Here is a 24,674-nt window from a genome sequence, read left to right on the forward strand (position 1 = left end):
TTATATTTATTGGTGCAATTTTATAAATGCAAATATATTTGCACATTGATGCTAATCAACTTGAAGAGTTCTTTGTTTCAGGGACAAAATTCTCAGGGAGCTGTTTGATTCTGCTGTGAGCTCAATGGAGAAGATATTCACAGTATGTTACATTTTTGAAGATTTTTTTCAAAATGAATTACTTCGCAAAACAGGTATAAATGTATTTTAAGTGCAGTGTGTAAGTTACTCCTTGTATAAAAGTGAGATCCTTGTAAAATTTCCAAATATTTTAGGCTACAGTAAAATTAAATATGTCAGGTAGTGACTTAAAATGTCAATATATAGTTATTATTTTTAATAAAATATAGAATTTAAATTTTATATTATTTAAAATTTAAAATATATGCTATTAGCTTCAGACCTCAATTTTTCATTATTATCTTTTATCACTTTTAATATTTTCCTGTAGATCAGCATATTCCAAAGTGCATTCTTGGTGACACTAGTAATGAAAAATGTGCCACAAAAAATGTGCTATTCATCGAATAAGTTTGATAAAAGCTATGTATTATTAGGAATTATTCATAATTATTTTAGGTGTGATAATGACAATTTTATTTAAAAAGGGTTAATCTTTTAGAGATGCAAGCTGAAGTATTTGTTAATAAAATAACATAATTTCTGGAATTATTTCCACATATTTTGAAAGTGAAGAAAGATGGGTGTGGGGATGGGGCTAGGTTAGCCATGGGTTGATGTTACTCATTTGAGTGATGAGTATATGTGGGTTCATTTTACTATACAGCCTACATTTGTGTATATTTTGTATGATTAGAAATTCTGCACAATAAAACATAAAAAACATTAAATAAATAAAAGATGCACATCTCTTAAAAATTTTACAGTGCATATAAGAGCCATGAAGAGTTTTGGGTAAAAAATTCATTTGTTTATCTGGACTCTTCCCAAACCTACTGACCATGGACTCTTCTTTTCAAGGAACACCTATTAATATCTCTCCTGGACACTTCGGAAACAGCTATACAATATCTACGTAGAACTAATGTTTTTTCATGTATCATCGTCCATGATAATTCTAGACTTCTAGCACATGAAAATTTTATTTACATTGTTGAAAATCATTAAGATAAAAATGGAAAATTAAAAAAAAGAATCCTTTTGTTATTTCCAAATTCTGAAATGTTTGAGGTATCTATGAGTAAAACATCTGATTGACTAACTTTAAAAAGTTTCATCAAGATTTATCATGTATATAAATATAATGGCAGAAATAGTGTTAAAGGAAGTGCAATTTCAAAAAGAGTGAATAGTAGTCCATATTTCAAAAGATAAGCATTTTTTGATTGAATATTAGCCATAAATCTAGTTATAAATGTTTAATAGCTAAATGGAAAACTGCTTTTTTTTTAAAAAAAAAAAACTGCTTATCATTATCAACCTCAATAATTTTATTTTTATTATATTTTTTATCGTAAATTTCTATGAAATTTAAGAATCTGTTAAAATCTTATTTGAATACCCATAAGTTATTTCTCACTCAGGAAAACTATATTAGGTAAAAATATTCCTCAAAATAATATTCTGTAATTGCTAAATAAGATTTACATGTCTACATTAAATGCTTTATAGTTTTGCATGTGTCAGAGTATAATTTTACTCTGTATAATTTTGCATTTTAGTTTCTAAATAAAGAATTTTATTATTTTTTAAAATAAATTACCTATACCTTTTTAACTTTGCATCAAAATAGACAGCCTGTATTACTATTTATAGATGTCCTTTCTTTCTAAACTTTTTTATTGTTGACTTTTATAAAAATTCAAACAAGAACATTTGCATTAATTATAATATACTGCCAAAAATTGCATTAATTTCCATTGATGCCCATTAATTTGATAAATGTTTTGTCGTTTGTACCGTTTGCACTGTCAAAACAAGTTAATTATATCTTACTGACATTTTTGACAATTGCTTTAACTGTGGCAAAAAAAAAGTGTCTTATTTGCTTTGACAAAAATTCAGTCTTGTCTGTTGAAAATTTGAACTAAGCAAGAGAAGACTAGCACATGTCAGAAGTCTTGCAAGATCAGCTTAGGATCAATGGTAAACAGTGGTTCCCCAGAACTCTTTAATAGCAGTGGTCATATTTTGTAGTAGAAAATATTACGTACCTGTATAATCTGTTCTTGCATAATGCCCATCTTCAGATTTAGTAGCTGTAGTTGTGTTATCTGTGTTAAAAAATTAACAATAAAGATTAACTGTTTCCTAGATATCCTTCTAACAGTATCTTCACTACAATTAAGGAATTTTCAACTATATTTCTAAGCAATCTTTATACAAAGCAGATTTACAAGGTCATTTCTGTTTGAGAGTGAATAATGGAAGGATATAGGCTTTCTAAGGTTTAGGGCAAGGAGAAGGTTCACAGTTATAACTGAGATAAGTTGGGTAAAAGAATAACCAATCAAAAACAAAAAAAGATGTTTGTTTCTGAACAAGAAACAAAATAGAACGTTCCAGTACATACTGCTTATAAAAATGTACTTGAAATATTTCTGTTGAGTCAATACCTAAAAGTGGTGTGATTTGCTTTTGATTTCAAGGTTGTCTAATAATCTTTAGATTCTTTGCTAAAAATTATTTTCACTTTCTTTTTTCCCTGTGCAAGGAGTATATCTGCTATCTTCTGAATATTGGCCTCTGGGTTGATGGCACTGTGAAGATACAGTCCCATTATATAGAAAAAAATATGGACTGTTGCCAATAGGCCCTCAAACTCCTATAATCACCACAATTGCTGCAGTAAAATTTACTGCCCATTGTAAGTCAGAATTGTCTTTCAAAAATGAAGCTGCTGCCTAATAAGGAGTTATCTCCACTTTTCATTTCTACACAAAGACTAAAGACATTCTTTAAAATGAATTTTGATGTGAACATTACCTTGACATCGACCCAACGACATGACTTCAATTTTCTCCTGTTTCTGACATGATGCTTCTTTGATTTGACATGCATTATCATAAGATTTCCCATCAGAAGCACAGAGGGGATTGAAGTTGGTTTGAGAACAGTCAATGTTGCACACACACCTAAAGGAAGAGAGAAATAAAAATGTGTAACATCAATAGAGTTGTTACCACATTATAAATAAAACACAAAGTGGAAGAATTGCTAGGTTGGCAAAATGCAAGTTGGCAAAATTGAATTTTATCCTTCCAGGGGAAGTTCCTTCACTCTTCTACCTGAGATGAAAAGAAACATAGAACAAATCAAAAATAATTCAAAAGACTGAGCAATGGATAAAAATAAAAAGGGAAAACTCAGAAAATAATCATCAGTTAATCTCTGCCACTGGAACTTTTAAAACATGTACATAAACTTCCATGCTGATGCCTGCAGAATTTGAATAAGCTGAAGTAGCCATGAAACTCTGCTTTACAATTTTCTTAAATGAAATCTTACTGTGTTACTTCTTTTCTCAGGATATTTGAATGGTGAAAGCTTGAGGAAAATGATTCAGAGGACATTTAAGAGAAAGTACACACGGAGATTATTTGGAATACAATCAGGAGTTAAATTTCTTCAGCATATATGAGGATACACATAAGATGTGCTAAACAGGAATCTTCAGTGGTCCTTAACGTTTTGAGGAGATCACCAAACCTTTTGAGAATGAAGTAAAAGGTATGAATCTCTCCTCAGAAATACCTATACTCATATAAACAACTCTGCATAATATTTTAGGGGTTTCATGGGCCCCTTGAAGTCTATCCCATGGAGCCCTTTCCCACATACATACTACTCTTTCTATTTTCAGTTTTAAATAATTATAAGTTGATTATGGCTCATGATTTTAATATTTTTATTAATAGAAATAAAAATTTGGTGAATTAATGAAAATTAGGTCACCTGAATTAAGAGAATTAGACATTTAAAGCAAGCTTCTTATGATTTTTCCTATGTCCTTATAATTCTCTGTATTTTACAATCTACTTTGTCACTCAGAATATCGTGTTTATGTGTGCAAATATGTTAGTGCCTTAGAATATAAACCCATTTAAAATTTTTATTAATATTTATATTACTTTTCTAAATAGATGATATGCTTCTTGAAGTGATGAATCACACATTTTAGTTTTGTATATCTACTTGGAGCTGAGCATAGGATATAGTGATAACAAAAACAAGCAGCTGACTACATGCTGGGTTCTAAACATGCATTGCTTTCTTTAATCTTCGAAACAGCCATTTTTCAGTCCAATGATATTACGTAATGTCAGAGAGCTAGTAAATTGTGGAACAAGGACCCCCCACAGATGTGTTAAAGTAAAATACAACCCCTTTCCTCTTACTGCAGGCTGTGTATGTTTCCCGGAAAAATTTAAACATAGCCATTTATAAGCAGGTTTCTGGGCCTCCGTAAGTCTAGGGGAAAAGCCTAGGATTCTGTATTCTTAAGCAGTCAGCCTGGCACCAGACTCACTTCCTAGGAATCACTGCTTGATCAGTTTGTTGACTGAGTGAGAGAGGGTTTGTCTACACACCAGTGCTTCTCAGAGTGTAGTCTTTAAACCATCTGTATCAGAATTACCTATATCTCTGTTAAAAGTGTTGGCAGATACTGTACTAATTCATTTAATATTTTTTTTGTAAGAGAATTGCTTTAGGAACACTTGGTTATTTTTAATATTTCACTTATTTAGATACAAATAAGACAGATGGTAACCATCTCTACATGCTTAAGTCATTGAGGGTGGTGTTCCTACCTTGGCCGTGATGGTGCTACATGATGACAGCTACTGGGATCGCGACATTGCTTCCTTGGCTGATTCTTGGCATCTGAAAAATCTGAGATCAGGAGCTCCTACATGTTCAAAGAGCTTTTGGTCCTTTTCATAAAGGATTTGGAGAAGAGACTTGTAGCTCAGGCTTGTTCTCCTTAACCATTTGTAGTAAATAAAGAGGGGAAGGGACTGACTTTTTTGTATTTTTAAAAAGACAGCTTCATTTACGTTGAAGACAGTTTAGGTTTTGACTGTTGTTGTGTTAGACTCTAGAGACTATCTCCTTGAAAGACACTGAAATAATTATCTGTTAGCAGCAGCAGAACAGAGAGGAAGGTATGTGAGAACCTCTGTCCATCTGGAGTAAACTATGTAAGATATCAAGGGCTTTTCAGGTGTCTCCAAATTGAATACAAAGAAATTCAGGGATGTACACCATATATAATCTTGACAAAAAATGACTGGCAATTCAGAAATCCATTTGATAATCATAACAAAATGGTGAAATGAGAATAGAGATGGAAAGAGAAAATGTGATTGAATTGAACTGGCCAGATTCAACGTTTCAGTGAAGAATTCACTTAATTAAGCCATAGCCCCAAATTAAACAATTGTTCAGGGTATCTTATAAGATCTTCCTTTTCCAGTTGGCTTTTTTTTTTTTTTCAGTTTGACTGATCTGATCTTAGTCCCACAGACTTTTTGATGCCGACATCTTCTTCCCTTTCCTTTTCTAGCATTGCTCATTCAGGGATCTCCTTTTAAGGTTTGTTTCCCCTTTGGAAATTCCTCATTCTTACTGCCTCAAATAAAGCTTTTCAGGAAATGCCTAAGATAAAAGTGTAGACATTTGGCATTTCTATTCTCATCTCAAAAGGAGGACCTAGATTCTTTCAGGTGAAAGTAAGATGGAGTTTTGCTGGGCTATAAGCTTTAGGAAAGCATGGGTTCTAATTATCTTTTTCTCTACTGTATAGTGTTATCATACCTCCTCCTTCCTCCCTCCTCTTTGGGCCTTGCATATATTAAATAAATGCATGAGTATAATAAATTTGCTCATGAATTTCAGCAACAATTGGAAATTGGAAGTCTGTGAAGAATATTTTTCTTTCTTTGAATAAGTGGAAAAAGCTTCATTGATTGCTGAAATGGCTTTAAAACTATGTAGCTTAGGGAAAGGGAAACGTTGGGACTGGCTTACAAAGACCTACCATTTCTACGTTTATGAAAGACCAATGAACTCTGATTATATGATCATTGCTTACTATATATTTTGTGTACCTAAGTTTATTAGGCTTAATTCATTAGAAAACCATGCAAGATTTCAGGACCATGGTCTCCAACTGTAAGTCTATCTTGATTTTTATCAGTAGTGGCTAAATCATCTTTGTCCCGCCCAATACCTTTCACACACTAAACTTTCAATAACTGTGGTTTCAATACATACATAAATGAAATGAATGAATACAGAAACATGATTTTATATTTTTAAAGAAAGGATAAAATTAATATAAATTCTCATCACTCTACTGCCATAGAAATAGACATAGGGTAGCTAAATAATTTTCTTGGCAAATATTAAATGTCCTCACTGAGATCAAATGAATATTCAATTGAATTTGAGAATAATGATAATAATACTAGCTTATTTAATGGTAGTGCCTGTCCTAGTGTTATGTGCTTTATATGTTATTACTCCTTTCATCCTTCTGTCTCTATGAGGTAGTTACTTTTACCATCTCCATCTTACAGATAAGAATATGTAGGCTTGGACAAGTCACGCAGCTTGTATGTGGAAGAACCTAATTTCGAATATAGGCAGTCTGATGCCAAAGCCTGCACTGTTCTACATACTGTTCAGTACAATGAAAAACAAGAAAGATCCAAATGCCTACTATTAACTAATTAAACAAATGCTTTGGGTGAATAGGGCTTGAAAAAACAAGGCTGTGTCTACTTTTGGAATATTTATCATGATTTTATGAATTTAAATAACATTGACTCAGTCTCTGTCTTCCCAAACAAGGGATCCAGGCTTTTTAGTATCATAGGGTCATGAGGATATATCAGAGAATATTAGTTTTAAAAAATTCTGAGCTAACACTTGGTATTAGAATGAGTAACTGATACATGTTAAATTAATCTGTTTCTTTAAGGCATCAATTGTTCAGAACATTTTATCCTTAATGAAACTCTATATAAAGTTGGCTCCACATAAAAACACACACAGACAGACACACATATACATATAAACACATTCCAACTGACTCTACTGAAATTACAAAATTGTTATGCTTTAGCACTAAATCCAAGTCTCTGCTTCAAAACTTTTTAAAAAGTTTTGGAAGTTCATATTCATGGGGCAGCAGGGTTTTGTGTCTTTATATCAGTGGATGAATTTGTGTATGTGTGTGTGGAGAGGGGGCTCCCTGGTGGCATTTACTCCATTGTTAATGTGCCTACTCTCTAGTTCATATTTTTACTTTTCTGCAACCTTCTCAAGGGCAATGTGTCTTTTTTACCTTTGAATTCCTGGTACCTAGTACAGTGCATCATAGCAAGGCTTTAATAAATGCTTGCTGAATGAATTACTGAAATTGTGGCAGGATGGAGTTGGAAAAATTTAAAGAAAACAGTCATTGTCTAGACATTAACACATAGGAGAGAGAACCAGTGATATATTCAGATAAACTCTCACCTAACTTTGTGTTACTTGGCACATGGAATCTCTAAGGAAGGAGAAGGACCTTGAAGAACTAAGGTTCACCTTCCTCCTTTTATTTTTGTCTGCACAGACAAAGGAAACAGAACCCTCGCTAGCCCTTAGCCTCCTCAATGACATGGAAGTCCAATTACAAAAAGATGTTTTCACCAGCCAGGTTACTACTTACATTCTGTGGTATTTGGGTGCTGTTTTTAAGAACCAATACAATTTGAATGTGGTCCTGACTTGTCAGTTTAGTACTGTTTCAAACCATTGAAAAGTATAAGGCTCTGATAAAAAGGTGACAGAATTATCATATACTGTAATAGTGAGAATGCAGGTCACTCTGTGCTTTCACAGCTTATGTAAACTAATCCAGGGTTTTGCTTTCTACAGAAATGAAAGGTGAACATTTTTAAAAACAGAAACTATCCCTTCTTCCCTGCTTTTGGCAAATAATTGCATTATTATTCATTCTGAGAGGAGTAACTAGTTAATTACAGCATGTCACAAGTATTTTATGTGAGCCAAGGATTTGTAAGGCTGAGAACTGCATGGACGCCTTTAAGGTTTTTTGTGTTTTCTTTTCTTTTTTTCAACCTATCTCGGTCTTTTGACACTTTGACACTGCGATTACATAGATCTCTTTTCTTCTAGGCTACAAAGAAAAAGAATCAGCCCTACTTGAAAATAATAATTTCAGGGGTCTCTATGTGGAAATACTCCCCTCTGAAAATCCTTCACAGAAAATTAACATTGACTGAAAACCTTAGCTCTCTGAATTGTAAGAAAGAAGAGAAATATCCAATAAGTTTAAAAGACCACTTGATGGAGTGAAGAATCTAAATTATAGGAAGTAAAACTCACATACATTTATAATTATTTCATGAATATTTTGGGGGATTTGACATTAATTTAATTCCCTGCCTCTCTTGAAATGCCTCTTCCAAGAATGTTCTGAAATGAGTTAAATAAGCCTTTCCCGTGTATTTAAGAATGTCTTGTCATCCACCAGAGTGTGAGGATGCAAACGCTGCCAGGTAGCAAATTACTTATTCATGTGTCTGGTTTGTGGCTGCCCTCTAATTTCACTAGATTTTGTTTCATCTATCAAACATGCCTGTCACTTATTCCTCTCCCAAGGTTCTTGATCTGATGTCCATTCAGAATTTTGACCATACAACATTCCTAATCAGTTTTAAAGCACTCAGTTGCATGGCAGTGACGGTGGTTTCGGGGTTGTTTTGGACCTTGACTGGTTTGTTTCCCTGGAGCTTGTCTGTCTCTAAGGTTACGATGCAGACCCCTTCTGGCCTGGCCAGTAAATGAGGTCAGAGCTGCTGTCAGTGTTCTCCGTCAGAACTGTAATGGGTGAGCTGCATTATAGTAGTAACAGTAAAAACAGTGTGTACCTTTCACTCAAGACTCCTGTGATACTTTAAATCCATTTACTCATTAATTTTCATGTCACTCCTTTTGATGGAATTTGATTCTAAGTATTTTACCTGTAAAGAAGCTACAATTCAGGAACGACTGAGTTGTGGGGAAAAAATAAGGTAAGAGATGTGAAAATTCATTGAAAAGTTAAACCCTCTATACAAAGGGTGGAAGAGTGTTGACTGAGAGGTAAGCTGAGGAAGTCTACCATATTGTTACTCAGGTGACATATGTAAGCTTGGGCCAATAGTTTTTTTTTAAATTTGAGAACGGCAATCCTTTTTGTTTCGAAACCTAGGAGGAAGGAGCAATGCCCTTCTCCAGACATGTAACCTAGGATTACAGTGAAGGGGACCAGGCTTCTCTTGTACATGGAAAAAGTTCAGTTGCTATTAATATCTGTCTTTTTATAAGGATTAAAGCATAGAAATTGGCTTATTAGATGGAAAGGTTTGAGAAAATGTCTAGAACTACAGATAGCCAGTCAATGGGTGTGTGAACGAAGGGAAACTAAGCTGAGGAACCCTTCCCCTAGGTGATGTCAGAACTTTCAAAACCAGAATCACATATTTAACAGGAGGAACGATTCCAGGCAAAGAGACTGACGGCCATGTATTAAAATAATGTCTAAAATAATAAAGGTAGATGGGAATGAGTTTAGAGTTTGGAGTTTTGTATCAAATAGACCTGTGTTTAACTGAGGCTTGATCACTTACTAGTTGTATGGCATTGGACTAGTTATTTAACTTCTCCAAACCTATGAAAATCGTTTATAAATGTACATAAACTGCTTAACACTATTTCTAGAAGTTGTAATTACCTAATAAATATTGGTCGTCATTAACTTTTGGCTTAGTGGTTTCCAATCCTGGATGCAGAGCAAAACCTCTTGTGGGATATTTTGACCTTGGGTGCCAACCCAAAGATTCTCACTTAGGAGGTCTGGTATGAGGTCAAGGTAACTGCAGTTGTCAAAAATGCTACAAAATGTGATTCTGATGTGCAGCTGTGATGAGTTGTAATCATAGTAAATACTCTTTCTTACCCTCTAAGACTAAGAGATTTTCCAAATTTAGTGTGTGTAAGATTCGCCATGAGAAATTCTGATGCAATACATCTGGGATGGGACTCAGAAATCAACATTTTAAGCAAGTTCCTTAGCTCTTTCTAAGGCAGATAGCTTGCACAGCCTACTGACAAATCTCAGCCACACCCTTTTTCTCTTTCTCTTTTATTCCATTATAAGGAGTTTAATATTCTTGTTTAATGTACATGCTTCAGTGACACGTATTCCTCTACATGCTTCAGGTGATATGTGTGTGGTTTCAGGTGACAGGAACAGGTGATTAAATGCACTGATTGAAAAACATCAATAGTGGAGAAGTCAGAAGGACTGATTCATCAAGTAAAACCAAGATGGAGTGGTGAGAAAGGAGATGAAAGTCTGGAGGGGCCCCCAGTGCCAGGCACTTAGCTCCAACTTCCACATGACTCCCAGGTTTAATGCCCACAAGGTAGGGAGGAAACCATGGAAGCTGAACTATCTCAAAAGATGGGTAGGATTTAACAGAATTGTGATGGAAGAAACGACATGGGGAAGTGTGTGGAGGCAGGCAGGGCACCGGGTGCTGGGGAACAGGAATAAATCAGTCTGATTGAAATGAACTCTTCCCAGTAAAAGTGGCCGAGTCCAGCACTCTATAGACAGATTATAAAGGGCCTCAATTCCGGTCCAAAGAGTGGCCTTTATCTTCTAGTCAGTGGGGAGTCCAGAAAGCTTTCTGATCACAGGGTGATGAGAAAGTCAACGTGATGAAAGGCATGCTTTAGGAAGATTAGGCGGCAGTGGAGTGTGGGCAGGGCCACTAGTCACCAGGCTATCACCGTCAGCTAGAGGGACTAGCAAAGGAAAGCTCAAGAGTGAGGCAGTCACTCGAAGGAAGAATCAATAGGGCTTAGTGGCTCGATACTTAAGGCATATTGTAGCAAAGCACTAAGGTAAAAAATGTCACCCCTATGCATTTCCTGCTCTACCCTTTCCTCCTTTTTTTTTTCCTGACCTGTGTTCTGTTCCAAATCGGAAACATAAGAGAAGAGAATCCAGGCTCAGGGTGGCAGCTGCATGTGGGATTCAGGAAGGCATTTTTTCCTCTCCTGGTAGGGAGAATTGTCTTTCTTTGCTACTGGGACAGAGGCAAACAGGGTTCTATCATGATGTAGATATCATGTAAGCACCCTTAATTGTGGTTTAGAGAATTATTCCTTGGATTTTTCACATACACCTGGCCTGATTCCAGGACTGATTGATGAGGACTGTGGCAGCAGCTACGATTAGTGCCCACTGCTTTAGAGAGCAAACAAGGCTCCCTCCGAAGCCTCGAGCGCTCCCACGCCCCTCTTCAGTATATAGGATGCAGTTGAAGCAGGATTGAGCTCGTGATCCATTTTCTTGTATCACAGTTGCATTTTTCTCAGGATTATTTTTTCCTTTTTGAAGCAGCTGCATTTACATCTTAAAATAATCTGAGTAAACAATTCTTCTTACTCATACACATTTTTTAAAGTATCTTGAAGCAAAAATCCCTCATTAGCATCATGTGTATGCTCTCGCTCATTAGGCTGGAAAACATATTCAATAACCAAGGGTGACTCTCTGATTACTAAGAAGCACGGTTGCTCTGACTAGATGGGTCTTAGTATACAACAGAGTCAGAAAGCATGAAAACCCCAGGATAAAAAGATGGAAGGAAAAACAATATAATGAAAAAATCGCATTTGAATAACGTGATAGACTGAATTCCCACTCACTCCTTTCTGTCACAATGCATGTTGAGTGTTTCAGCACCTTCGTTTAGGACCAGCTGTGGGATTCCCACACCCACTTCAGCCAGTGGGGTGGCTTCATGTTTATATTTTACAAACTGGCCCTCTGGTATGCTTTCATTTGCCAAAGGACTTTCAGGAGTAAATATGCATGAACATCATTACAGTCTAGATTTTCCAGAAAGCTGCAATTTCATATCATGCCCTTGGATTTTATCCATGAGATATAAGAAACAGTAGATGAAAAATAACTGCATTGTGGTAAAATTGCTAGTTTGAAAACACTGTCTATTACATTGTTCAGGTGGTTTTCATTTGTCTGTTTAATTTTTATTTAGTTTCCTATAAGGACACTCATGATAATTCTTTTCAAAGAAAAAAGGTAGTGTTACTTGATGATACGGCATATCTCCTTTTATTAGGTAATGTCACCTTAAGACCTGATGTGTTTTCCTTTACTCCTTGGCTCTCAGGGAGCTAAGAGCAGTAAGTGAGTAAGAGTGTGTGTGTGTGTGTGTGTGTGTGTGTGTGTGTGTGTGTGTTTGTGTGTGTGTGTATAAATGATGGGTGATAAATGGGAACAATAAAATATCTATCCAACAAGTTTCAGTTTTATTGATCTTATGATATAAAGGTAGGAAAATAAGGTGATCTTTGTATACTTGCAGCGTTTCCTCATGAAATTAATTCTCGGTGCTTTTGTAACATGTTTTTTTCCCAGACTGATGTCCGCAAAAGTTTATGCTGTTATAATTGAGTATAAAAATAAAGTGTTGATTAAGTTATGCTGGCATGAACTAAATACATTCATAATTAAAACTTGTATCAAATAATCTCCCTTTATGATTACATCATCCTTTATCTTTCACTTATTAATTTTAGTGTCAATTTAATTTAAATTTGTTTTAAAAATAATATTTAATACATATTATAACATGCTATCATAAAGTTCATTATTTGAATAATGAAATAATGAAAAATATGATTAAATGAAATGAAATAATGAAAAATATGATTAAAATATTCATAAGGATGTTATATACCAATCCTGGAAAGAGAAGGTAGGAAATATGATTAAGGAAGGAAGATGCCTTTAACTTTATCCATAATGTTATGTCTCTTAAGAAAAGATCAAAAATAAATATGGTAAAATGTTTGTTAAAACTAGGTGGTGGATGCACATGTGTTACATTTTTGATAGTTTCAAAATATAATTAAAGATAAAAATATTAGATTTGACATTTTGCTTAAATGTCAAGCTTAGTAAATATTTTTTGCATTGATTTAGATCTAGATAATCTATTTCTAAATTGTTTAAACCACATTTGAAAAAAATAATATGAGCATGGAGAAATTCCAGTAGACTAAAATGTGTCTTTGTAAATAACAACTGTTTATGTCTATATAAAAATGACTTTCAAGTAGAGTTTGTTATATGAAGGGAATCATCTCCGTCCTTCTCTCTCTCCTCATCTTACTTGTTCACCCACTGAAATGTTAAACTTGCAAACACATGGTGGCATTTTAGTTTACAGGCCAAGCCAGCGTTCTTCATTGACTTCCTGCAGTGTTGCCAGTGAGTTCTGATGCTCTGAAACAGGGCTGTATGGCAGTGTTGGCAGCCAGAAATAGTCGTGAGCTATTCCGAAACCCTTGGGATGAGGACTTTAAGTAGAAGTGTTTGAACATTTTGCCTTGAAATAAGAATGCTTTAGAGTTTCTCAAACATATTAAGCTTTAAAAGGTAAAAAGTTACAGGATGTGTGAATACCTCCCTGCTGCGAACTCCCAGTAAGGTCCTCTTGTTAAAGGTGTTTGGAGGTCTGCAACTATTACTGCCACACTTTTTTTGTGTTTTTGTTTGTCTTTTATTCCTAGGCACATGCATTTTCATTTATCACGGATCTCACTGAATTCAGTCTAACCCCGTACGTGTAGTTGAGCATCTACTTGGTGCCAGGTACTGGGCTAAATATCACAGACACCAAGATGGCCCATGTGATCCCAGCTGGCAACAGAGATCACAGTGAAATGAGAAAAAAAAGTATCCACAAAACTGTCATCAAAGTTGGCATAAACAATGTGTTTTGAGAGCACTGAGGAGAAACAATGACTTCTACCTGGAGGATCTTGAAAGGTTTCAGGGAGAATATGATGCTTGAACTAGAACTTTAAGGAGGAGTAGAATTTTAACAGGTGGTTTCCATGGTGACTTGTAGCAAGAGAACTTCTAAATCCTTTACTGCACTGAAGTTACCTCCATAACAATATCATTTCTTACTCTCTTCCCTCTGTTGACTCTCTCCTCTGTGTGCATGATAAAACATCTTTCTTCTTCCCTAAAACTCATGTCTCCTGTTTCATGTTAGAAATGACAACATATGCCTCCTGTTTGGAACCCAGAGCCCTAGAGGCTTCTGCAAATCAGGTCAGGTCATTGAAGGAAACTTGCACCAGGAGTCAGGACTCTGGTTTGGGCATTCTTGCTCTCTAGCTGCTGGGTATCTGGCTGCAGGTTACTGGAGAACAAGCTGACCAAATAAGATGATGTCTAGGGTGGTCAGTTCTAAAATTCTGATACTTTATTTCCTTACATTCATATTAACTATTACTTCTGTTTATCTAGCACACATCCTCATTTTCCTACCATCTTCCCCGTTTTTGTAGCTTCTTCTCTTTTAAAGCCTCTGCTCAATGAACTTGGCATTCTCCCCTGCCCTCCCTGGCCCCTAGCTCAGTGATTTGCACATAATAGACATTCCACATATAACTGTTGAATGAAAGAATGGATGAATGAGGATTCCTGTCTGATTTTTCAATGTTTCCTTAATGTCCTTCTAATCGGTGAGTTACTCAGTGATTCCTAACTCTCCAGGTCTCCAGCCATGCTCTGTGTCATCTGAGAGTGCTTCCTTCCTGGGGCTGCTGCTTCCTCTACTAGGTTGCTGGCTGTTTCATCATCTGTAGCCTTACTCACTTGCTCTCCGTCCTGTCCTGTGTCACCTGTCCCCACAGTTTAGTGGAAAGAACATGGACCTTTGGATATTGTTATTAGGGTCTTAGCCGGTTAGCTGTACCTAATAAATGCTTGTTGAATGAACAACAGACCTGAGTTAAAATCTTTTTAAAAAAATTTATTTTATTGAAGTATAGTTGAAGTATAGTTGTGTTAATTTCTGTTGTATAGCAAATGATTCAGTTATACATATATATACATTCTTTTTCATATTCTTTTCCATTATGGTTTATCATAGGATATTGAATATAGTTCCTTGTGCTATACAGTAGGACCTTGTTGTTTATCCATTCTCTATATAATAGTTTGTATCTTGCTAATCCCAAACTCCCAATCCATCCCTTCCTTCCCCTGCTTGGCAACCACAAGTCTGTTCTCTGTCTGTGAGTCTGTTTCTGTTCTGTAGATAAGTTCATTTGTGTCATAGTTTAGATTCTATATACAAGTGATATCATATGGTATTTGTCTTTCTCTTTCTGACTTGCTTCACTTAGTATGATAATCTTTAGGTCCATCCATGTTGCTGCAAGTGGCATTATTTCATTCTTTTTTTATGGCTAATATTCCATTGTATATATGTACCACATCTTCTTTGTCCATTCTTCTGTCAATGGACATTTAAGTTGCTTCCATGTCTTGGCTGTTTTAAACAGTGCTGCAATGAACGTTGGAGTGCATGTATCTTTTTGAATTATAGTTTTCTCTGGATATATGCCCAGGAGTGGGATTGCAGGATCATATGCCATTGAGTTAAAAATCTTAATTTTGCAAGTTAGTTGACTGATTCATAAAATGTGGAAAATAACTCTTAGCTCATAATAATACCTACCTCTAAAGGTTGTCTGAGGGTATGAGTGGAGAACAAATGAAAATAACTTCATATGATATTTGGTGCATAGCAGGTTCTGTTGCTTCCCATGCTCATGAAGAGTTCATTCTTCATCTTGTATTAAATTGGTCTAGAGTCCATTCCAGGCTGGCCATCACTATATTAACTTTCCACCTACACCTGATTAATCAACTGCAAATAAGCTTTGATCAGTTGGATAAAAAGACTATTTGCCATGCAGATTTATCTAAAATCTATAAATTGAGGTTTTTTCTGCCGTGTTTGGAAGTACAAGACTAACGTTTCTTTCTTTTTCTTTCTTCCTTTTTTTTTTTTTTTGCTTAAAAAAGAAACTGTTAACAGATAACATCTCCAGTATATTCTATTTTAAAGATGAGATATTTGGCATTGTCCTATAGATTTTAATAATTTTTAACTTTATATAATTTTCAAAATACAGAAACCATTAGCTTATTTATCTGATTTTCCAGAAATATTACACATTCTTGGAAATTCTAAGAATATCATCGCACTGAGTAATGCTGAAAATAAGTGCATTCACTCCTACTCCTATTTTTTCTAGTCCTTGTTATCTCTGTCCTTCACTTCTTCCTTACTTTTCTCTATATTTTTATTGCTTTCTCTCTCTTCAAATATTTAAGCCAAGTATACAATCTAAGTACTGTGGACAAAAAATATTACCTGCCATTTCAGTAAACAAAGAATGTTGCCTGCCACTCCGATAAACAACTAATGTTGCCCACCATCAAGCTATCAGCCATGGCAGCCGCCCCTACTGGTGCTCCCTGAGTGGAATTCAGGGCGGAGAAAAATAACATACTGGCCCTAGATAGTTAAGACGCATATCAAAAGAATAATTTCAATGAGACCAGACTCTTGCATCTTCCCATACATAAAAAGGCACTAAAATCATTAACTGGAGATGGCTGGGGTTTTTTTTTTTTGTGATTAGCCATAATCTTTTGATGTTCAACATGTGTTTGTTTGTTTGTTTGTTTTTTCAGCAAAAGCTCCTATATTTCCTGGCTCCTCCCTTAGCTCTTTGGAACAGTTCCTCAGAGCTATCTGAGAGGCTTATTCTGGGCTACAGTCCTCGGTAAGGCCACCGAATAACATAATTCTCAACTTTCAGGTTGTGTATTTTTTTTCAGTCAACAGTACTTAGGAAAAAATCCCCTGCCATTCATGGAGCTTACCATCTAGCAGAGAAGCTTGCTATTTAGAACATGGGAAGGTTCAAAATTCTTGATAAAAATGTAGAAAAGCATGTTTTTAATATATTGTCTATAAGATGTATTTATATGCAGAGACAATATACATGAAATGAGAAATGAATCTACTTGTACTCTCAAACATAGTAGAAACAAACTCGATTTATAGATTTTAGATAAATGTACGTGTAGCAACATGCATAAAGCCACATTGAATTCTTTTGCTCTCATTTATTTTTTCATGCTAGAGTTACTCGCTAACGGTGATATTCTTTTTATTCTAATTAAGATATATCCGCATTTCTGTTCTTAAGCATGGCCGTGCAAAATGGTCCTGCTCTTGGCTTCATCTCAGAAGGCTTTTGAAGCTGCATAATCAAATGTGGACTTTTCTTTCACTAATAGTATGTGGCCACTACAGGAATACATTATGTTTTGTAAAAAAACTATTTTGAACTTTTCTAAGAGGAAAAATCAATAAGCTATTGGCTATAACAAATACTGGGGCTATCATAAGTTATCATCTGAAACTTGGCAATATTTTTAACTTTATGATGACTATATATTACATACAGTCTATATTAGGGATTTAATTTATCCTTACCCATTCTACCCATCCATTTCATAAGTTGCCAGTCTTCTATCTTAAGCAACCTAAATTATAATTTCTTTGAATTCAAAACAATATTTCTTATTATCACATATTATCTTTTATTGTTTTCAAAATAAGTACATTTATGTTCCACACTCTGAATGAGCATATAAAAAACATAAATTCTATTTAAATAAATCAGCCTATAGTTGATTACAATTTAAAGTCATTGGATGATAACTTCTGTTTATGCCACTGAATAGCATGTAGTCTATATCTTTCTAGCTCACAAACGATCTACCGAGATTTGACAGCTGTCAGACTTGGGCAGACTTGGGGCTTGCTGAGATCATTATCAGACTCATATCAAGGCACCAAAGAGACTAATACCAACAAACCATACAGGATGCTTTCATTACTCATCCAGATGTTGTATCAGTCAGGGGGCCCCTGAACATGAATTGGGGTTTAAGCTCTGTTTTCCCTGATAACATGCCAGCCCTAAATAAGTGAACTGGTCTGTTCTTAAATTTGGGGTTTTTCTAATCTGAAAAATACTTTTTAAATGTAAAGTTCTAATCAAAAGTAACAATATAATTAAAAATATATTTATATCTGGAAAGAACTGGGGTGACTTTAGCTTTGTATTCATACTCATATAGATCAAAGAGTAACTTGGATCATAAGAGATTTAAAATATTGTACTGAGAAAAATTATCAGTATATAAATTGGAATGACAAAGTATAGAAAAATTAGTAAAAGTACATACAAATTAAAAATTCTCTCCTCTGACATAGAAAAGAAATAGAGGCTAATCCAGAGTTAGGACACTAAGATGCTAGGAATTAAAAAAACAGCTAAAGATTAGTGTGCATCTACTCCAAATCACCAGGGAAATGAACGAGCCTCTGAACTGCTCTCTGTGTTTCTACCCTGCCTCCCTAGAGTCAGTTCACAGAATAGCCAGGGTGATGCTTTAAAAACGGTAAGCTGGGACAAAGTGAGCTTATGTGGGAAGCAGTCGCATAGCACAGGGAGATCAGCTCGGTGGTGCTTTGTGACCACCTAGAGAGGTGGGATAGGGAGGGTGGGAGGGAGACGCAAGAGGGAGGGGATATGGGGATATATGTATATGTATAGCTGATTCACTTTGTTATAAAGCAGAAATTAACACACCATTGTAAAGCAATTATACTCCAATAAAGACGTTAAATAAATAAATAAATAAAAACGTAAATGAGATCAAATCATTTCCTTGCTCAAAACCCAGCAAAGTCTTCCCATGGACCGTAGGATAAATTCGATGGTTCCTACCATGGTTTATGAGGCCCTACATGATCTGGCCCTTGGCTGCCTATTCAATTTCATTTCCTATCAGTCTTCTCCGCCCTTTCCATGCTCCAACCACACTGGACTTTTTACTGTTCTGAGGACACACCAAATATGCTTGTGGCACCAGGATTTTTCACTTACTGTTCCCTCTGTCTGGAGTGCTCTTAAATCAGATATTTGCATGACTCAAATATGACCTTTTCAGAGAAGCCTTCCCTGACTACCCTATCAAAATCAGCACTTCTATTTCTGAATCCTGACATTATATCACATACTTGATTTTTTTTAAATTGTCTGTTTTCTCTACTTCAATATATGCTACATGTAGAAAGCGACTTAGTCTGTTCTGTTCATTGTTATATTCTTCAGGCCTAGAACAATATCTGGCACCTAATAAACACTAAATAAATATTTGTTGAATAAATGAGTAAATAAATGAATAAATTTCTGACTTAAAAATATGTTTATATTTTAGTAGTTTAGACAAAGTTTTTTTTAATCTCTTTTTTACTAGTTATCTATTTTATACGTATTAGTGTATACATGTAAATCCCAATCTCCCAATTCATCCCACCACCAACCCCTGTGACAAAGTTTTGATTTGAATTATATAGTTAATTGATGGATTCATATAATTTTGCTTCAATTTTCAAGAAAAGCACTTCTTCATTCTTATGTAAAATTAATATTTATTAATTTTTGTTAAATGCTTAGCTCGTAGTGGATGTGCAATAAATACTTGCTGAATAAATGGAGTGCTTACCATGTACAAGTTATTAGACATTTTGGTATTTAATTACCGAAAAGAAAATGGACTAAATCTCCCTGTTACGTGGACTAGGTTATTTTAAACATGATGATGAATTTCATGTCCCAAGGATCAGTGTTCAATAATCAGTATGAATGGTAAAAGTCCCCACAGTTTGACAGTCCCTGGTTACATGCAGTGCATACAATTTGCCTTTTCATTATCTATGTACATTTGGGGCACTGAAATCCATATTATACCACTTCTATCTTCTTTTTTTTTTTCCATTGAGATGCTCAAAATGATTTAGACTTCCTATCTGTCAGAATCTTCTTATTCTGAACAAAAACTCAATCAGTCTTGTTTCTTTTAATGATTATTTAATTTGTACCAACCTTTGATATTACTATCCTTTATATCACCTATCCTTCAAAATATGAGTCAGTGTTTACTGCAGAGGTAGGAAATGATTGAAGGTTACTGTCTGCTGTAAGCCTTTGCCAATCAAGCAGTTTCTTCATCTTTAGGCAATTCATTATGTGTCTAATTTAAGTAATTTGATCATTTGATCATTCTGATCTAACTTCCAATTATACTTGTATCAACAGATCTATTTCATTTCAAAGATGCAGCAGCAGCTACTGAAAACTGAATAAATGGGCCTGTACTGGTTGAAAGTGCTGTCTGTAGATTCAGATATTTAGATAGAACAAGGAGAAAATGTATATCAATTTATGGTTTATATGCAGCTATTACTAAATCATGAATTGGAATCAGAAGACATGTTAAATATTGCATATACATTTTGAAGTGAAAGGTTTTGCCTTTTCCCAGGCATTGTTTTTATTTTGACTATGGTTTCTGGAGACTACTAGTCAGAGGGTATGCTCTGCAGTATGTGTGGGTAATGAGGAAAGCAAATGCAAAGCAGACAATACCTCCCTTTGCTTAGCAAGATTTCTTAGGCAGCAATGCTCTTTTGCTTTCCTAATACATATGCTGTGCCTGGGCAGACAGCATGCTGTTAGGGTGGTGGTTAGTTAATATTAGGGATTGGACTATATGTCGCTCTATAAAGTTTTATCTACAAAAATAATTTATAAAAATTAAATCTAAAATTTATAGCTGTGACTTGTCGTTAGAATATTTTTGTTGACAGAGGGACATTAAAATGGTCACATGGTATTCTCGAGGCTGTCATTGTTGCTTTCTTTGCCAGGCTGGTAAGGACTAAAACAGTTACAGGGTTTTAGATGCTAATTCTGAACTTGTTCCACTTGGCTACATATTCTGCAATATGTGTGCCCCTTTGAAAGAATTTATGATTAAAGACCAAAGCTGTGGCTAAATCGCACAATTTGTAGTCTATTTTTTAAAGGCTAAAAAATGATCATCCTTTGGTAATGTTTTTAAATAGCAGGAAACACAAGCCTGTTAAATATAATACACTTTGAAGGAATCTTATTCAAACAATCAACACTAAATAAAAGGACTACTATATCTTTAAAAGAATAATGTATATGCAGAAAACAATGGTGTTCACTTAAGTAGCTCAAGCCTTTTGAACAATAAGTGTGACATTTAGAAGATGTCTCCTTTCTATGAGAAGGTACACACCATTTTACTTGGTATCATATACAGGAAAGTGGAGCCAGAGCTGTCAGCTTGAGAGACTCGGGTCCATCCTCTTTTCCTTGAAGCATAATGCCAGTGTCACAAAACGTTGGTGTTGTCTCACTATACCATAACACAGTGCCATAGTTCAAGCAATCACTATGTCAGCCTAACCTAACTGCAGTGTATGCTTGCAGTCAGAGATAATAAAAAGTTTCACAGGACATGACACTGAAAATGAGTGTTCGCTAAATATAAGGACTGTACAGAAATGAGCCAATATATCTATACCAGACCTTAATTCACACAGGAAAATACTCACTTTTAACTTATAAATTCTAAAGACTACTTTAAATGGAGAATGATGATGCTACCAATTTTTGGAGGGGTGGCCACATCATAAGAAAGAACTTGTGCATGGACCAAACATGACAGAATCCCATGAATTGAGATATGATTAAATTAACTCTGTTAGAAAAAATTTATTAGAAATATACAGAGGTATCAGGCTACAAGGAACTGAATGGGATGACTCTCATTTCAATTCAACATAGTCTAATTACCTAGTCAATACATATCTACCTTTGTTTATTAACAATTCATAATTAGATTATATTGGTCAAGGTTCATTTACTCTTGGAATCACTTTGAACACTACAGTTTGACCATGGTAACCCCAAATTCTTAGGAAACTATCTGCATATGGCACTCAATCAAATAACTAATATTTGATTTTAATCCCATGCCTTATCAACTGAGACATGAACTGTGAAACACTGATACTCCTAGCCTGAGACCCTGCTCTCAATCAGTGAAATATACCTAGGACCCTGTGAGTCCATCGCAGAGCCTTTCATACTTTCCCCTATGTTCTTTTACAAGCTAGTTATTAGAAGTTCAGTGAAATTGGACATTCCTCTATTTCAGCCAATGAATGAGGTTCAGCGTCCAAAAGGTGCTTTCCTCAACTGGAGGGAGAAAAAAAGAAACTAAGTTATATTTTCTTTAGCATTTCTAAATATTACATCTTCCAAATAAGTAACAATAAATTAGCATGGCAAAAAGCTCTGAAGAGATTACAAAAGGCAGAATTTTGGTGTACTCATTCGTTCAGTCATTTATTCAGTAGATTTGTGCTGAACATCTAACGTGTGGAAGCACTGGTTTTGGGGATACAAAGGTGAACAGGACACTACCTAGAGTGAAGAACAAGGGACAAAAATTAATCACAAAGAGGTGATTTAGAGGCAGAGGCAAGGCTGAGATTAACTGAGCTTGGTCATGGTGGAGTGTCCAGGTTTCGCAGAGGAGGAATGAAGGTTGAGTAGGACATGGTTGGGCACAGGTGTGGGAGACAAATAAATCTTCCAGCAAGAGGGAAGAGTTTGTGCCCAAGCACAGAGACATGAAGCCTTGGTCAAGGAGCTGCAGGTGGCTTAGTAGACCTGGAGGTCCCGGTGTGCCAGGAAAGTAGTAGAGTGAGGCTGAAGAGGTGGGGCCGGATCCTGAGGCAGATCTGGGAACTGCTAAGGACATTGAACTTTACTGTGAAGGCTCAGAGAGTTTTGAAGAATGGAAGCAGAAGAGGACATTGAACTTTACTGTGAAGGCTCAGAGAGCTTTGAAGAATGGAAGCAGAAGTGTAACAGGAGTAATGGGAATGGACTGGAGAGCCGGAGACTGGAAGCAGGGAGATCAGTTCAAAGACCATGTATCAATACAGAGGAGAAATGATGAGGCCTGGGTGACCTGATTACCGCTGTTAGAGCATCCACTCTGTTGACCGTTCTTTGCTTCTTTTCACTTTTCCTGGTTTCTCTTGGACTTCTCTGGCTCCCCCTTCTCAGCCTATTTAATGTCTCTCTCTCTCACACTCTACAAGTTGGTGCTCTTCAAAGCTCAGTCCTAATTTCCCCATTCTTCTCTCTTTATAGTCTTTCTCTAGGCAATCTCTTCTATTCAGTCTGACAAGCTCAAATTGGTTTCTCTAGCCTAGCATCCACTAGAATGCAACCACTAGAATCCAACTGCCTACTTGACACACCCACTTGGGTGCCTCCTAGGCACCGTCAACTAACCTTAAAAATTAAACTCTTGCTCTTTTCCCAGAAATTTACTTCTATTTCGGTTTTCCCACCTCAGTAATTGGCACCTACATTAACCAAGTGGGAAAGCCAGAAGCCTAGGGGTCAGGATTGATACTCTGTCTCACCTCTTACCCTAATCCTTCACCAAACCTATTCCTCTCCTCACTTTCCTCACTGCTGCCTAAGATGACAAGCTCGTCTGAGAGAACAAGCCTCTGGCTTGTTGACAGATGAGAACAAGGGACTAGAGGGGGACACCAGTTGGGGGAATTTGTACTATTTGATTCTATGAGGACGATAAGTTTTATCGGAGCCTGTTAAAATGCAAGCTCTGTTAGAGGCAGTTCTAGTTTCTCTGAGCCTTAGGTTTCTATTCTCTGTCAATAAACAGATATTCTTTCTAACTGGTAAAGTCATTTGAGAGAGCCAGGAAAAAAATTCTATATAACTGTGTTGGACTTTTTACTCAGCAAAAAGTTAAAGTGGTTCAACATTTTCCCTTCGATTTAGCTTATCCTTAGTATACTTAATTTCTTTTTACCCTTACACATTAAGATACCATAAATATCCACTTCCTGGTTCTCCTTCCTTCTCAGTTTTGCAAGCATTTTTCATTTATTTGCACTTATCTTTGAGCATTTAATCTAGTGTACTTGTCTTTCTTCCTCTCATTTTATTTTCTTCAATCGCTATTTAAAAGGGGATTTGATTGACTCTGTCCTGTTGAATTGGCATCCTGCAGCTTGGCAGTGCCAGATGCGGGGAGGTGGGAGTGGTGCTAGATCTTCTCTTTCCTTTCTCCCCTCTTGCCCTTCCCCATTCAAGCCCTCTGATGATGTCTGTGTGAAACTTTGATCCAATATATTTTCATGCAGCAAAAGTATAATTAAGTATTTAAACATTTCAAAGTCATGAATTTAAAAAACTCATAACTAGCAAAATTACAGTTTTTCTGTGAATTTAGACAAATTATGTTTTTGGTTTATTTGGAGTATTTTAAGGTAGCAAAATTAACTTTGCTGCACTTAGGAAGTAGCCAGGATATGCTAAGGTCTTATTACTTAACTCACTGTATCTATGTGATCAAACCAATTACTTTTAAGGGCAATAATAGTAATATTATTACATAATATTGTGACTCTCCCTTACACACATTCCCACAACATCACTATAATGCTTGGTATTTATTTTAAGGCAAAATATTCTTGGAAATAATTCTCCTGGAAGGAAAACACTGGTGAAATTGTCATGCTAATACTTATTTACTTTTGTTTTATTTATAAAAATAAATTGTATTATAAACAAAAGTAAATAAATATCTAGAAGATTGATGTTTCACTGCTTGTCACTATGGAGATGGTTACTATTACTATCCCAAAATATTATGTTTAATGAGTTCTTTTTTACATTAATGATCATCTGGCAACTATTTGATTTCAGTATAAGAGAGTCACCCAAAGTGGATGATA

The 24,674-nt window shown here is 35.5% G+C and overlaps 1 protein-coding gene across 1 annotated transcript in view; it reads right to left on the reverse strand.

The window, feature by feature from the left end:
* Positions 1-24,674, reverse strand: part of TMEFF2 (transmembrane protein with EGF like and two follistatin like domains 2) — a 245,212-nt gene that overhangs the window by 48,518 nt on the left and 172,020 nt on the right. Inside the window, exons 6-7 of the mRNA XM_061203502.1 lie at positions 2,947-3,095; positions 2,175-2,234 (exon numbers count right to left, since the gene is read on the reverse strand). Coding sequence (XP_061059485.1) covers positions 2,175-2,234; positions 2,947-3,095 — 209 coding nt within the window. The remainder of the gene's footprint in view (positions 1-2,174; positions 2,235-2,946; positions 3,096-24,674) is intronic.

Source organism: Eubalaena glacialis, chromosome 1 (genome assembly GCF_028564815.1).
Source record: "Eubalaena glacialis isolate mEubGla1 chromosome 1, mEubGla1.1.hap2.+ XY, whole genome shotgun sequence".
NCBI lineage: Eukaryota > Metazoa > Chordata > Mammalia > Artiodactyla > Balaenidae > Eubalaena > Eubalaena glacialis.